Below are 16,088 nucleotides of genomic sequence, written 5' to 3' on the forward strand. Positions count from 1 at the left end.
ATTTGTAAATAGCAAGGTTTTAATGTGTAAATAAATGAGAATATAATTTAGAATCTCTTTCCCAGTCACACAATCTAGCACAACAGCATTTGAACATTATAAATCAATTAGTAGTTCACACTACCTCAAAAATAGCAACTTTGTATTAATACAGGAATGAACAATAATAAGGAGATAATAAGAGTCGTAATACAGCTCATAGACTTGTATGTGGTCCTACAGTACCTCATTATGCAACTGACCTCATACAAAGGTATATGGTGTTTTTCTGTGTAAATTTCTAGTCAGACTGAAAAAAAAATTATGACTTGTTCCATAGAATGTAGTATTATTAAACTATTCTCCCTTGCAATATGGCACTGGCCACAGATACTACATGTGCTTCTATACAGTCTCTTGGGCCTTATGATTAAGGCCTTAGACTAAAAGTCTCCAACCTTTTCCACGGGCGGGTTTAAATTGCGTTTCCCCGCGGCGATAATCCGGCTGCGGGGAACGCAGTGAAAGCTTTGCATAGTGTTGCTATGGAGAGCGCTTCCCCCCGGTCCATGAGCGGAGAATCATTGCAAATCTCCACTCGCGGGCGGCAAATTGCAGCATGCTACGAATTTACCACAATTCTCCGTGGTCAGCCTATTTGTCAGATAGGCGGACTGCGAGATCCGTCTGCCGTCTCCTGTGGGATACCGCAATGCCCGTGGACAGGCAGCCTAAGTTTGAGAGATGGTCAGGAGCCAAATTCGATAGGATAATAGAGAAGGAAAAAAATTAGGTTGGGGCTACCCACTGACGTTGGCTGCATTGTATGTGAATGTAGTTGCACTGGATTTCATAAGTTTCTGTGACCCAACAGTCACAAGAAATTCATACCTATGGATTTCTTATGATTGCTAGGTTGCAGCAACTTGCAATAATCAACTTGACTGCATTTACTTACCGATTGGAAACTACTGCTTTAGACTGTTGATCTTCTATATTATCCAATGATTTCATTGCAAAAAAGCTGTGTGCAATCCTATTCTTTATTAGCAAACATATTTTTATTCTATCGAATTCAGACAGAATCTGCCAGAAGGAAAAAAACTCTATATGCCACAACAAAACTCAAAGGCATATGGAGGTATACTGGAGCCGCATAGAATTCTGTGAAATACAGTATTCTGTCTCTGTATAACAAAGAGGTTGTCGGAAGCTGTAATACGCTCATGTGTATAATACCTTGGACATATCATAGAATCATAGAATGGTAGAGTTGGAAGGGACCTCCAGGGTCATCGGGTCCAACCCCCTGCTCAATGCAGGATTTACTAAATCATCCCAGACAAATATTTGTCCAGCCTTTGTTTGAACCCTTCCAGAATTGTGTTTGGCTTTTTGGCTGCTGTATCACATAGTTGACTCATGTTCAGTCTATGATCTATTAGTATACCCAAGTCTTTTTCACATGTGCTGCTGCTTAGCTCAATTCCTCCCATTCTGTATGTGCTTTTTTTATTTTTCTTGCCCAGATGTAGGACTTTGCATTTCTCCTTATTAAATACCATTCTGTTAGTCACTGCCCACCGTGCAAGCTTTTCTAGATCTTTTTGAATACTCTCTCTCTCTCTTCCCTAGTGTTAGCTAATCCTCCTAGCTTTGTGTCATCAGCAAATTTGATCAGTTTCCCATCAATTCCCTTCTCCAGATCATTTATAAAAATAAATGTTGAACAACACTGGGCCTAGGACAGAGCCTTGTGGTACCCCCCTTGATGCATTCTTCCACTTGGATGGGCAGCCATTTATGCCCACTTTTTGAGTACGATCACTCAGCCAGTTCTGAATCCACCTAACAGTTGCCTTGTCAATCCCATATTTAGTCATTTTTCCAATAAGTATAGTATAAGATACTTTGTTAAATGCTTTACTAAGGTCAAGAAAACTCTATCTACCGCATTTCCCTGATCAACCCAGTCAGTGATACTATTATAGAAGGAAATTAGATTAGACTGGCATGACTTGTTTGTTTCAAACCAATGCTGGCTCTGGTTAATTACTCCATTTTCATCCAAGTACTTGCATGCATGCTGTTTAATAACTTGTTCAAAGATCTTTCCCGGTATAGAAGTCAGGCTCACAGGCCTGTAATTTCCTGGATCCACCTTCTTCCCTTTTTTGAATAGTCAAGTCTATTTAGCAAAATTGATAGTTCATGGGTTTATGGTACACATGAAGACTTGCATTTAGGTAAAGTGAACTTTTGTTTGGAAAGAACATCCCAAACTTCACTGGCTGCAAAGTAGTAGACCACTGAATCCAGAACACAATTTGAGTTTGCCATAATGTTTGCCACATGAATAAACTCATTAACTCTTTCAAGTATGTAGCAAGAAGCTCTGACATTTTCAGCTGCAAAACGGATTATGAATCCTATATGGTTAGGCAAGAAACAAATAACAAAAGTCACTAAGCCAGCAATAATGACCTTTCCAGCTTTCTTCACAGAACCTGGCTTACAAGTATCCATTCTTGTTTTGACCCTTAGAGTCATAATGACCTTCCAAGAGCAAAAGCTTATAGCTAGCAAGGGAAGGAGAAATCCAACTACGACAGAGATTGGGACTGAATTAATAGGACGAATGTTCTCCTTCTGAAAACATGTGGTAAATCGGTGGTCCCTGATTTCCAAATTCTTCAGTATACAAAATATGATAATAATAATCCAGATGATACAACAAGTGATAGAAGCCTTCCTGAGTGAAATCCAACTTTTGTATTTCAGCGGGTGTCTGATCGCCAAGTATCGGTCAAACGCAATAGCTGTGATAATGAAAATGCTGACATACATATTCAAATAGTGGAAGGACACTACAGCTCTACAAAATCTACTTCCAAGGTCCCATGTGTATAAGACAGCATAAAGTTTGAATGGAAAGGTCAAAACAACCAAGATGTCAGCAATCATCAAGTTCATCATGAAAAGAGTAGTTACTGTCCATTTTTGCATTTTGCAGCAAAAAATCCAAAGGGCCAAAACATTACATATAATGCCAAATATAAAAAGTGTAATATAAGAAATAAGGTTGAGAGTCTTAAATGTTAATCCTGATGGGAAGTGAGTTGTAAATGAACAATTATGTTCTTCTAACTCCATTGGCTCTTCTAGATATTAACAGGCAGTGTTTATGTGTCGTTCCTACGGTGAAACAAGTCCCTTAGTTACTATCCTCCTTCCAGTGTTCTTCGTGCAGTCCTAAAAAGTCATCATTTTACCTTTCTCACAATTCATCTGTAGGTCACTCTTTACCAGAGCCGCCCTTGTGCTGAAATATAAGTTAGCAAATTTATTATCAAATTTTATGAATATGAACTTCAAGATGTATATTACTGCACAAAGAAATGATTTTTTTCCTTAAAAAGTGTTGTAAATGACACAGTGTTCCCTTAATCCCTGTAGTAGGGGATACCCCTCTATGATGTTCATATCCCCTAACCGGGTATATGGACAGGGGCTCTCATGGTAAAACAATACCTTTAACCTCTTGACAACATGCAACTAACATGTACGTACATCACTATCACCGAGGTGTTAGCGCAAACCACCCTACATGTACTGCGTTCACACTATGTGGGCTCAGGTGCTGGTTGTAATTACAGTAGTCACAGGAATCAGAGCTAACTCCGATCCCTGCACTTTAAACCCATAAGTGCTGCTGGCAATGCAAAAAGCTACATGTAGGGGATTTGGAGAGAGGGGGTTCCCTCTTTTATGTCACTGGCACTCCTGTGATCCAATCATGGGGTCACAATAGTTGTCATGGTTGCCAGAGGCCAAATCATGGGCTCCTGGTCTGTCAGTCTGATCAGTTATATTGTTGATAGTAATAAGCCTTACTGACAGTGATGAAAGTGACAGTTTCAGATAATACACTGTACTACATAAATAATGCAGTGTATTATCTAAGTAATGAAATGATTGCATCTTCAAGTCCTCTAATTGGACGAAGAAATGTGGTTAATAAAATAGCTAATGAAACAGGTTTTCACGTGGAAACCCCTCCACCAAAAATAAATTAGAATATCTCTGTTTTTCCAATAAAATTCCATTTATTATTGGAAAAATGCAAATTAAGGGCTCAGTCTCAGGGGCACATCCGGGCGCCGATGCGCCTGTGTTACTGCAGGATAAGATGGCCGCACTGCAGGTTCGGACAACTCTCTGCACCGCCGGAAGAAAAAACACATAACCGGCTCCATTGCCGGTTAGGTGTTCTTTCTTCCGGTGATACGGAGAGTCATCCGCATCTGTAGTGCAGCCGTCTTCTTCCTGCTGTAACACGGGCGCATCAGTGCCCCGATGCGCCCCTGTGACTGAGACCTAAAAAGGCCACAAAAACACACACATTTAGTAGTGACACGTTTGTAACAACTGGTACTTCAAAATTATAGTCTCATGTATCACATACGGTGAACAGCATTAAAGGAATAAAAAAACAATGCCAGAATTATTATATATGACTATGCTGCCTCCAAAAAAAATGAAATAAAAAGGATCAAAAAGTCCTATTCAAAATGGTACTATTAAAATGTCAACTCTTCCGACAAAAAAACAAGCATTTACATAGTTTCTAGATAGAAAAATGTAAAAAGTTATGTCTCTTTGAGTATGGTGATGCAAAACATATTTTTTTATGCTAAATGCCTTTATAGTGCATTAGTAGTCATAGAAATATATATATATATATAAAATTAGTATTGCCGTAATTGTACTGACGCATAGAATAAGATTAATGTCAATTTTACAGCATAGTGGACGGCATGAAAAAAAATTGAAAAACAATATCAGAGTTGTGTTTTTCTGTTAGCCTCAACTCCTAGAACATGTAATAAGAGACTTTTCACTCGGGATGGAATTGCGACGCAGGGTGCAGCCAAATCTGCAGCTGCAGAATTCCACCCCAAAATCCGCTTGTCTAACTGCGGATTTTAATTCGGAATTGCAGGCTGGTTTTAATCCATTTTCAATTCAGCATCAAAATCTGAAGCATGCAGATTTTGGTGCAGAATTTACCACATCTTCCTGAGGGTGGATTCACAGGAGCGTGTTTATGTGCCTACAGTTGTGTATTCCCCAGTGGGGAGTCCCCTTGTCACTGAACACTGTCACAGCACTGTCACAGTGATCAGTGCCAAGAGGACTCCATGTGGGGAGTAAAGAATCTCTTGACAGCTGTGGCAGAGGATCGCGATGTTCTCCCATTGCTTTCAATGGGACCGGCATATCTGTAGTCCCATTGAAAGTAATGGGCTGCTGATTAGTCACATCACTCAGCCAATCACAGGCAGCACCTAGCCATTCATTGAATTCAATAAATGGCCAAGCACTTTCTGTGATTGGCTGAGTGCTGTGGCCAATCACAGGCAGCACTCAGCTGTCATTCAATAAATGTCTGCGAGCTGCCTGTGATTGGCTGAGTGCTAAGCCAATCAGATACAGCCCTTTCAGCAGGCAGGGATTTTAAATCCCCATCTGCTGAAAGAGCTTCACAGCAATGCAGGGAGAAGACAGGCTGGATGTGCCTGAGCCCCGGCAGCTGAGGAGAGGTGAGTATAATTTTTTTTTTTTTTAACACATTCTAGGGATGATTTTCAGGGAAGGACTTATATTTAAAGCCCTTCCCCGAAAGCCCCTGCAGGGCTTGCCAGCAGCCCATTGCTTTCAATGGGACTGCAGAAGTGCGGGTCCCCTTGAAAGCAACGGGAGAACATCGTGATCCTCTGCCACAGCTATCACAGCTGTGGCAGGGGATTCTTTTCTCTCTGTGGGGAGTCCTCTTGGCACTGATCACTGTGACAGTACTGTCACAGTGTTCAGTGACAAGGGGACTCCCTGTGGGAAATATTTACAGGGCAGCGGCGAAGAGGTGAGTGTATATATATATATATATATATATATATATTATTTTTTCTTTTTACACAAACAGGGATGATTTTCAGGGAAGCGCTTATATTTAAATGCCCTTCCCCGAAAAATTGCTGCAGTGTTGTACAGCACACACACCTATGTACGGCACATGCACACGCTCGTGTGAATGCACCCTAAAAAACTAGCAAAAAGTCATCTAAACACAAAGTGGTAACAACGAAATTATAAGCTCACCCAGCCAAAAAACAAAGCCTCATAGAGCTCTGTACATGAAAAAAAAATTGGCTCCCAAAATATAGAGCCAAAAAATGGGGGAAAATGTTTTTTATGCAAAGGTAAAATAAATAAAAAGTATATCAATTGGGTGTAAATGTACAGAGCCACAAAATCAAATTATACTGCAAGATAAATGCTGTAAAATACAAAAAAAATTACAGAATTGCTGTTTTCGATCACTACACCTCCATAAAAATAGATCAAAAGGTCATATGAACTCAGCATGTCCTATTTTCATGTGAGTTTTGCGCAAAATTAAGACTTGCAATGTACGGTCTCCTGCACATCGCACAGGGTATCCGTTTGCTGTACAATATGAGTTGTGCCTAAGAATCTTGGCTGCATCTTGCTATTGGCCATGGAAATATGACCTTAGGTTGTTTTTTCTAGACTATGAGGCTGATATTTGGAGTCCATTTTAAGCCAAGAACACAAGGATTCCTTCCACCTACTGAGCTGAAGTAAGATAATAATAATCGATCATTTGGTTTGGTGGAATCATTAAGATCTGAGAGTTATGACCGCTAAAGTGACATTACAGTATGGCTGTTTTATAAACTGACAGTACATGAAGTTTACATTTCCTACACAAATACATAGACACAGATAACAATACATATATGATAGTAGGTAACATGATATGATATCCAATATTCAACAAATAATCAGTAAGAACAAGAATAGCACTGTACCTTGTAAAGAAAAGTGAAGATCTGGTAGGAGAATTAATTTTGACTTATCGAAATTTAGCACAACAGACAAGTATTATCTGACATTATCATACTGTACAGTAGAGTTCCAACTCTACTTGCAAACTCCTTTCACCTCTGATACTTGTATACTCTACACCGTTTCCTTTTATACCACAGTTTTTACAGTCTTTATCCAATGTGATTCCAGATTTTTCGGAAGTAACCAGGGCTTTTTGGAAGATGATCAGATTCTAAGTCCACTGTGCCTTAAAAAGGTTTGGTAGTCAGAGTCCAGATGAGCAAATGTGACTGTAAGTAGTCCAATGATACTGGAGAGCTAACAGAAGGCAGTTATATTGAAGACACATATGATTACTCTGACCTTTTGCATGATGTTTTTTTTTTCACTTTAAGATGGTAAATATCTCTTCACTTTATCATACGGAAACCAGAATGTAGGGTATGTACAGATAAGCAGAGATATGGTGATACTTTACTTAAAGGGGTTGTCCTGCGCGTGAAAACCGAGCCGATATACGTTCGTCTGAATGCAGCCTTATAGTGATTCATTTTTTTTGCATTTACATTGTACGATTATTATTCACATTCGTTCATTTGGACAAATTTTAAGCAATAATCGTCCCGTGTAAATGGCACATGGAGCAAGAAATGATTGAATGGAGCGAACAATGACAGTTATTTGCTTTAAAATGCAGTCAGTTTACACATGCAAATTAGCATTAAATCATTGGTCTTTAAGGGGACTGCGTCAGAGAATGGAAACAATAGAATGATTGCTTTCTACATGGAAGGACTTGCAAACAACTGAATGTTCATGTTTATGACTACATGAAATAAACAACACACAAAAGGTAAATGAATTAGCAGACCCAGCCCCATCTTCCCCAATTTTCTGGACAGACTTTCTCTCAGGGGTAGTTCCTCGCTCAGGGGTACCCCACTTATGCCTGCTAGGCCACTGTCCAATCAAGGCCCTAACAAACTTGGAGTTTTGGGCAGAATTCTTATGTGGTGGTGGTTATGGGCTTCCCAAACTGGCACATATTCTTCTAGGCTCAGGACACCTTTCGTCTATTCAGCAGCATCTTAAGTGACGTAACGGAAGTGACGCCAGCAGGAGTCCATGGAGCAGAGAGTGGGAGCATGGGAGCAGCACCAATACCAGGAGAGTCTCTGGGGAAGAGCGGCACCCGCTGGAGGATCCATCCGACTGGGAGGAGAAGAGCAGGTTCCTGATTGGCAGGAGGCCAGGGAATGTGACCGCCGGGAGAGAGCTCCCAACGCTGGGCCTGCAGGTGACATAACCAGGTTGAAGAGGAGCTGTGAACTAGCGGGGATGAAGGAAACATCTGTGTTCTTCATCCCTGCGGGGTCACGGCAGCGGCGGAGAGATAAGTATTTTTTTTTCTTTTTTACAGTAAAATGTTTCTTTTCCAGGGAAGGGCTTATATGTAAAACCCTTCCCTGAATAAGAATGCAGGGGGCAGACAGAGCATTGTTTTCAGTGGAGCCGACGGCAGCAGCCATGGCTCCAGTGAAAACACTGCACGCAGCTGCATACACGCGTTTTTTTGCTCGTTCCAAGGTGCGCACGTATGTACGCGCCTAAGTACGTACAAAAACACACTTGTGTGAACCCACCCTTATACATGGGCATCTCACCATATGAATCTCCAGATGGCTGCGGTTCCAGCTCTGTGGGATCTACTGGGTCCATTGACTCGTAAAATAAATTTGCTTCTGTAATCCTGCTTTACGGATCTTCTGTGAACAAACAGATCCTCATCAGCATTTTTATCTTGGAGGAATCTCTATCATTTATGGGCATCAAACATGAGCACAGTACCCAGAGGCATAACTTGAAGTTTCTGGGCCCCAATACAAAAACTGTAATGGGGCCCCTAATTATAATGCTTTATTTATAGTACTGGCGTCTCTATATGGAGAAGAGAGGCAGAGCAGGATGACCGGAAGCAAGTTTATTTGACAAGTCAATGGACCCAGTGGATACTTCAGAACCGGAGCCATCTGGAGACCATCTGATTCAGATGGTGAGGTGCCCGTGTATGAAGACTGGGATGCTGCTGAATGGAGGAAAGCTATCCTAAACCTAAAAGAGTATGTGCCAATTTGGCGACTTCCACAACTACCACCATATAAGGGGTCTGCCAAAGAATCCAAGTTTGTTAGGTCCTTGATAGGACAGTGGTTTAGCAGACAGCTGTGGGGTATCCCTGAGCAAGGAACTGCCCTGAGAGCAAGTCTGGCCAGAAAGTTGGGAAAGTGGGAGCTGAGTCTGCTATGCTAATTCATTAACTTATCATTCATTGTTCATTCTATGTAGTCCTAAAAATTATTGTCCAGTCATTTGCAAGTGCTTACGTGTAGAAAGCAATCATTCAGTTGTTCCCATTCACTGGTACTGTCCCCTGAAAGACCAATGTTTAAACTAACTGCATTTTAAAGCAAATAATTCTGTCATTGTTCACTCCTTTCAAACTATGTGATTTATTTTAAAAATGCTGCAACTTTAAAGCTGAGGCTCATAGAAAAATACTGATTCAAAAGATCATATAGAAAATCATCTCATTTGCCATGTTACAAAATCTTTGTTGACTGGAGTTATCATTGCAGATAGAACTCCCTGAGGCAAATGAATTAATCTTCCTTTTATCTGGCAGGGAACACCTACCCTACCTCTCATTACGTGAACATATTTCACATCCTGTTCTCTGAATCATAAAGAGAAGTGAGAAAAAAAAAGCATCACATAGAAAAAGTCAGAGTGATCATATGTGCTTCCCATACAACTGCCTTCTCTTAGCTCTCCAAGCACAGTATCTTCGGAGGACTTAGAGTGACATTTGGAATCTGACTACCAAACTTTTTAAAGTCCTGGATACTTCCAATAATCTGGAATTACGTTGGAAAAAGATAGAGGACTGCAAGAATTGTGGCATCAAAGGAAATGGTGTAGAGTATACAAGCATCAGAGGTGAAAGAGGAGTTTGCAAGTAGAGTTGGAACTCTACTGTACAGTATGATAATGTCAGACAGTTCTTGTCTGTTATGCTAAATTTCTATAGGACCTTTTCTTCAAAAGGTACTGTGTTTTCTAACACTTTTACTATTTTTGCTTCTACCAATTATTTGTTGAATATTGTATAGCACATTATATTATCCACTACTATATATGTATGGTATATCTGTGTGTCTACGTATTTGTATAGGTAATTACACTCAGTGTACTGTCAGTTTCATGTAGCCATAAGTTGGAGGCACTTTAATATCCTTGGAGCAGTCAAAACATGCAGATTCGTAATGGTTCCATCAAACCAATCAAACTCCTTAGAGATCTATAATTAATATCTTAATTTAGATCTGTAGGTACAAAGAACCCCTGTGCTATCGCATTAGAATAGATGCTAAGTATCAGCCTCATAAAGGTCATGGAAAACTACCTTAGGGTAGATTGATTTAGCTGTATTTATTGTACTTGTGAGGACCATCTATTTGGGGGCAAAACAGAACAAGGCAGGCTAAAAACCATTAAAAAAATGAAGAACACAAAGAACAAACCAGGTTACCATATTATAAATAGGAACTCATGTGTCAGAGTAAAGATTGCAATAAATCAGATACTACACTGATGAAGGCATTGCGAAATGTGCGTTGCGTCGATGCACGGTCATACTCTGGTCTGCATGCTTTTCCTTTCATGCTTATCATTTTAATGAACAAGGTTCATTGATGCTCTTCTGTTCAGTTCATATTCTGCAGATCTGGTATTCCCACTTTAAAAAATAACTTTCCTTTTTTTTAGCGTGACACATCTACACTAGGGCTTGTTTTAGTAGAAAGAGTTGTGCTTTTGAAATGGTATCATTTAATGTCCCATGTAATGTGCTAGAAAAATTTCAAAATTGGGTGAAAAGGGGCAAAAAAAGCAAGTGTACTATTTTGAGGGGTTTTGTTTTAGGGCGTTCATGGTGCAGTAAAAATGGTATGTTATATTTATTCTGTGGGTCAGTGCAATTACAGCTATACTAAATTTATATAGTTTTTTTATGTAGTACTACTTAAAAAAAATAAAATACGGTAACTTAAAAAAAAAAAAAAAAATTGGCATTCTGTTGCCATCTTTAACCCCCACCCCCTCCCCCATAATTTTTTTATTTCTTCGTTGATGGGACAGCGTGAGGGCTCATTTTTGCAGGATGAGTGTAGTTTTCATTGGTACCATTTTAGGGTACATACATCCTTTTGATTGCTTTTTCATAAGGTTTTTCTTGGAGACAAGGTGACCATAACATCACAATTCTGGCAGTTTTTATTTTTTTTCCTGACAGCATTCACCATGTGGGATTATATTTTTTGTAATAATAAAAGTCTTTTTTTTTTAATTAGTTTTTTTTTACTGATTTTTACTATTTTTTAAAGTCTCCATAAGGGACTTAAACTTGTGATTGCTTGATCACTCATTCGGTATAATACAAAACTGTGGTATTGCATTTTACTGAATTTTAACAGGCTTCCTATTAAGGGCTCAGTCAGATGGGCATTTGTTTGCTGCGCATTTCTTTGTGCAAAACGCGTGTGCACAGAAATTTATGTGACAAAAGTGGGCATCACGCTGAAAAAAACACACACTTGGCTGCATTTAAAATTGGCACAAAAAGTGCTATCACATCCAGGAGTTTCACCTTACGGCTAGTGGGGCCGGCGGCAGCAGCGCTGACTGACCCCACTGAGAATAAGTGAAGATCGTGATCCTCTGGCACAGCTCTGGTGGAGGATTTTTTCATCTCCACGGGTAGTCCCCTCATCACTGAACACTGTGACAGCATTGTCACAGTGTCCAGTGATAAAGAGACTCCCCTGGGGATAAAGAATTCCCCTGCCCCAGCTGTGGCACAGGAGCACGATGTTCTCACATTCAATGGGGCTGACGCTTCTGCAGCTCAATTGAAAGCAATGGGCTGTCGGCAACCCTTGCAATGATTTTCGGTGAAGGGCTTTAAATATAAGCTCTTCCCTTAAATATCATCCCTAGAATGTGAAAAAAAAAAATATATATATATATATACTGTATATATATATATATATATATATATATATATATATATATATATACTCATCTCTCTGCCGCTGCCAGGGCTCAGGGGCATCCAGCCGCTTGTCCTGCTGAACTGCCCTGAAGTGCTTTCAGCAGGCGGGGACTTAAAATCCTGTTAGGGCATATGAATGTTATAGAGGGGCATCCACCACTATATAGATAAAAGGAAAGCCACTATGTAACAGTAGCTTCTGCTCTGGTGGATCTAGTGGGTCATACATTTGACAGGAGATCAAATAGTGCAATAGTTGCATGAAATGTGGGGTTGTCCATTGCATTCTCCAATGATAAAAGCTTATTATCAAAGGTGTAGAAGTCAGACCCACAACAGTCAAGCCTAAAGGAACACTGTTGTTTATAGGCTACAAAACTTAAGGAAAAATTGTATTTATTGTACAATAATGTGCATCTTAACGTTCATAATCAGAGAATTTGACAAAAAATTTGCTCACTTATTTTTTAGAACAAGAACAGCTGTGGTGAAGAGTGACACAGTTGACTTGTGAAAAACATGGCTACTTATGACTGCACGCTTCAAAAGAAGGCTGGAAGGAAGATAATAACCATGGGACTTTCATTGTAAGAACAACACGTAAACACTGCCTGTTTATATCTATACCATCCAATGGAGGTTGAAGACAGTAATTGCACATTTGATGGAGGGTTACCGTTTCAGACTCTCAACCTTATTTCTTTTATTCCACTTTTTATATTTGGCATTACATGTAATGTTTTGGCCCTTTGGATTTTTTGTTGCAAAATGCAAAAATGGACAGTGACTACTCTTTTCATGATGAACTTGATAGTTGCCGATATTTTGATTGTTTCGACCATTCCGTTTAGACTGTATGCTTTTTTACGTCGTTCAAACTTGGAAGATGCATTGTGTAAAGCCATAGTGTCCATCTTCTTTATGAATATGTACGTGAGCATTTTCACTATCACAGCTATTGCTTTTGACCGATACTTGGCGATCAGACACCCGCTGAGATACAAAAGTTGGATATCACTCAGGAAGGCTTCTATCACTTGTTGTATCTTCTGGGTAATATGCATCGTGGTCTGTGTTGTACAGAATTTAGCAATCAGAGATGACACATTTAAGAGATGTTTCCAGAAGAACAACACTCGTCCCGTTAATTTCTCTATGGTCCTCGTAGTAGTTGGGTTTCTTCTTCCTTTGCTAGCTATAAGCTTTTGCTCTGGAAAGGTCATCATGACTCTGAGGGTTAAAACAACAATGGATACTTGTAAGCCAGGTTCTGTCAAGAAAGCTGTAAGGATAGTGATTGCTGGCTTGGTGAGCTTCGTTATTTGCTTCTTGCCTGTCCATGTAGGATATACAATCCGCTTTGTTGCTGAGACCTTCGAAGCACCTTGTTACATACATGTAAGAATTACTGGGTTTATTCATGTGGCAAACGTCATAGCAAATTCAAATTGTGTCCTGGATTCAATGGTCTACTACTTCGCCGCTAGCGAAATTTGGGATGTTCTTTTCAAACAAAAGTGCACTTTAACTAAATGCAAGTCTTCATGTGTGCCATAAACCTGTGAACTATCAGTTTGAGTAGATAGTAGAGATGAGCGAGTATACTCGCTAAAGGCAATTGCTCGAGCGAGCATTGCCTTTAGCGAGTACCTGCCCTCTCGAGACTGAAGGTTCGGGTGCCGGCGTGGGGGAGCGGTGAGTAGCGGCAGTCAGCAGGGGGGAATGGGGGGGATAGAGGGAGAGAAAGATCTCCCCTCCGTTCCTCCCCGCTCTTCCCCTGCAGCTCCCTGCCCGCCGCCGGCACCCGAACCAGCAGTCTCGAGAGGGCAGGCTTGCTCGAGCAATTGCCTTTAGCGAGTATACTCGCTCATCTCTACTAGATAGAGTAGACCATGTGAATAAGGTCTCATACACCTGAGCGTATTATGGTTTTCTACAACACCCTTGTTGTACAGAGCCATAAAACTGCATTCATAGACTTCTATGGGGCCTCAGTATACCTCCATATGCCTGTTTTCTGTTCAGATTCCGTCTGAATTTGGTAGAACAAAAAATGTTTCGTTAGAATAGAATATGATTTTAATATGAAGCCACGGGATCTTTGTGAACCTGAGTACAGTATATCCCCTGTACACACACAGTTTTTGTATATCAGGCATTAGATAAGTTAAAAATCAACAGCCTAAAGGCCCATTTACATGCAATGATTATCACTCAAAATTCATTCAAAGGACCAAAAATGAGCGATAATCGTTACACGTAAACGCAGGCATCGTGTGCTTTTAGTTTGAACAATGATTTTAAGGTGGACTTAAAATCCATCCTTCAGCCACTGAGAGATAAAGCAAACACATTTATCTTTCAATAGACCACAGGCTGTTCTCCCCACAGCATGTTTACACTAGCCGGGAGAGAACAATTCTATCTGCCGGGAGCCACAAGAGAACAAAGGATTGTCCTGGCAGCTGTTCGCACAGCTAGGTGTGTGTTTAATCACACGCTGGGCTCTACAAGTAACTCGTGCAGATCCTTTTACATGCAAACAAAGATGATAAAGTGTTAATCGGGCATTAACACTTTATGCAAATAGATTGCTAAATCTTTCAATCTTTCACTTGTTTGAAAGATTATCTTTGCGTGTAAAAGGGCCTTAAGACATTGGTCCCCAACTAGTGGCTTGGAAGCCATATATGGCTTGTGACTCCTTGCTCTATGACTCGCCATGGATGTTCTGAGTTATGACTATATGTATTAGCAATTGACATTACTGCAGACATATCCTAATCACCACACTGTGTCAATTCGAATTACATAATTCAAGTGACAAATTTCACTCTGAAATTTTTTTCAGCACATGTTTGTAATTTCACAGTATTTATTTTCTACACATTTAGGCTAGGGATATATATATATATATATATATATATATATATATGCTTTCGGCACAACATATGTTGTGTAAAGAAATATCACACCATGGCCCTGCTACATTGAGAGACTCTGTTACCTACTTTTAGCCCTATAAGCTAAGCTTATCGGCGAAAAGTAGGTGACCCACTTAGTCAGAAGATGTAAGTGTTATACTTACCTCCCCCCTCGGTGTTAGCTTAGGAAGCCGCCGCTCAGTGCATTCAGTGGTGCTGCTAAGTAGTCCGCCTGTTCTAATTTTAACACTACATCCCCGGACTCAGTGGGTCAGCGTAGCTTATAGGGCTAAAAGTAGGTTTCAGAGTTTCTATAAGCAAATGCAGTCGTGTTGCAAATTGCCGTAATCTGACAATCACAAGAAATCCATAAGTTTGGATTTCTTGTGATTGATCGTTTGCAGAAACTTTTGAGTTGCAATCTTACTGGATTCACATACAGTACTGCTTAAAAGTTTTAGGCAGATGTGGAAAAATACTGCAAAGTAAGAATACTTTTAAACGTAGATGTTTTAATAGTTTTTTTGTCAAATAACAAAATGCAAAGTGAATGGATAAAAGAAAAATGTAATTCGCATCAATATTTGTGCAACCAGCCTTTGCCTTCAACACAACATCAATTCTTCTAGGTACACTTGCACACAGCTTTTGAATGTACTTGGCATGCAATCCCAGACAGACTCCATAATGTTGAGATGAAGGCTCTGTGGGACCATATCATCACTTGTTGTTCTTCTTTATGCTGAAGGTAGTTCTTAATGACATTGGCTTGATGTTTGGGGTTGTTGTCCTACTACAGAATAAATTTGGAGTCAATCAGATGCCTTCTATTTTTGAGAAATTTCTTACTTTGCAGTATTTTTTCCACAAGCGCCAAAAACGTTTGTGCTGTACTAAAAAATATTTTCCTTTAGAAGGGGAGAACAGTTGCATAATACAACACTCAATGGGGCATGTCAGGATGTTTTTTTCTATTGAAGTAGTATAGCATATATAGAGAAAATACACCGTATTCCTCTGTATGAGGTCAGTGGCATACTGAGGTACTGTAGGCCCCCATAGACATCTATGGGTGCTGTTATACATGATTCAGATGTAGTCATGTGCATGAGTCCTTACCATTGTTCACTTCTCTATAAAAACAAAGTTGTTGCTTTTAATGT

General features: G+C 39.9%; 2 protein-coding genes across 2 annotated transcripts; one reads left to right on the top strand and one right to left on the bottom strand.

Annotated features, from left to right (window-relative positions):
* Nucleotides 1-1,224: 1,224 nt before the first annotated feature.
* On the bottom strand, nt 1,225-7,148 carry LOC136610165 (G-protein coupled receptor 35-like). Its single transcript, XM_066589413.1, has 2 exons — nt 6,873-7,148; nt 1,225-3,301 (listed from the first exon to the last, which is right to left on the bottom strand). The coding sequence occupies exon 2, from the start codon at nt 3,130-3,132 to the stop codon at nt 2,197-2,199; it is 936 nt and encodes a 311-aa protein (XP_066445510.1). The 5' UTR covers nt 3,133-3,301; nt 6,873-7,148; the 3' UTR covers nt 1,225-2,196.
* Nucleotides 7,149-9,678: 2,530 nt separating this feature from the next.
* On the top strand, nt 9,679-13,700 carry LOC136610174 (G-protein coupled receptor 35-like). Its single transcript, XM_066589419.1, has 2 exons — nt 9,679-9,996; nt 12,473-13,700. The coding sequence occupies exon 2, from the start codon at nt 12,635-12,637 to the stop codon at nt 13,556-13,558; it is 924 nt and encodes a 307-aa protein (XP_066445516.1). The 5' UTR covers nt 9,679-9,996; nt 12,473-12,634; the 3' UTR covers nt 13,559-13,700.
* Nucleotides 13,701-16,088: the final 2,388 nt, after the last annotated feature.

Source organism: Eleutherodactylus coqui, chromosome 1 (assembly GCF_035609145.1).
Source record: "Eleutherodactylus coqui strain aEleCoq1 chromosome 1, aEleCoq1.hap1, whole genome shotgun sequence".
Lineage (NCBI taxonomy): Eukaryota > Metazoa > Chordata > Amphibia > Anura > Eleutherodactylidae > Eleutherodactylus > Eleutherodactylus coqui.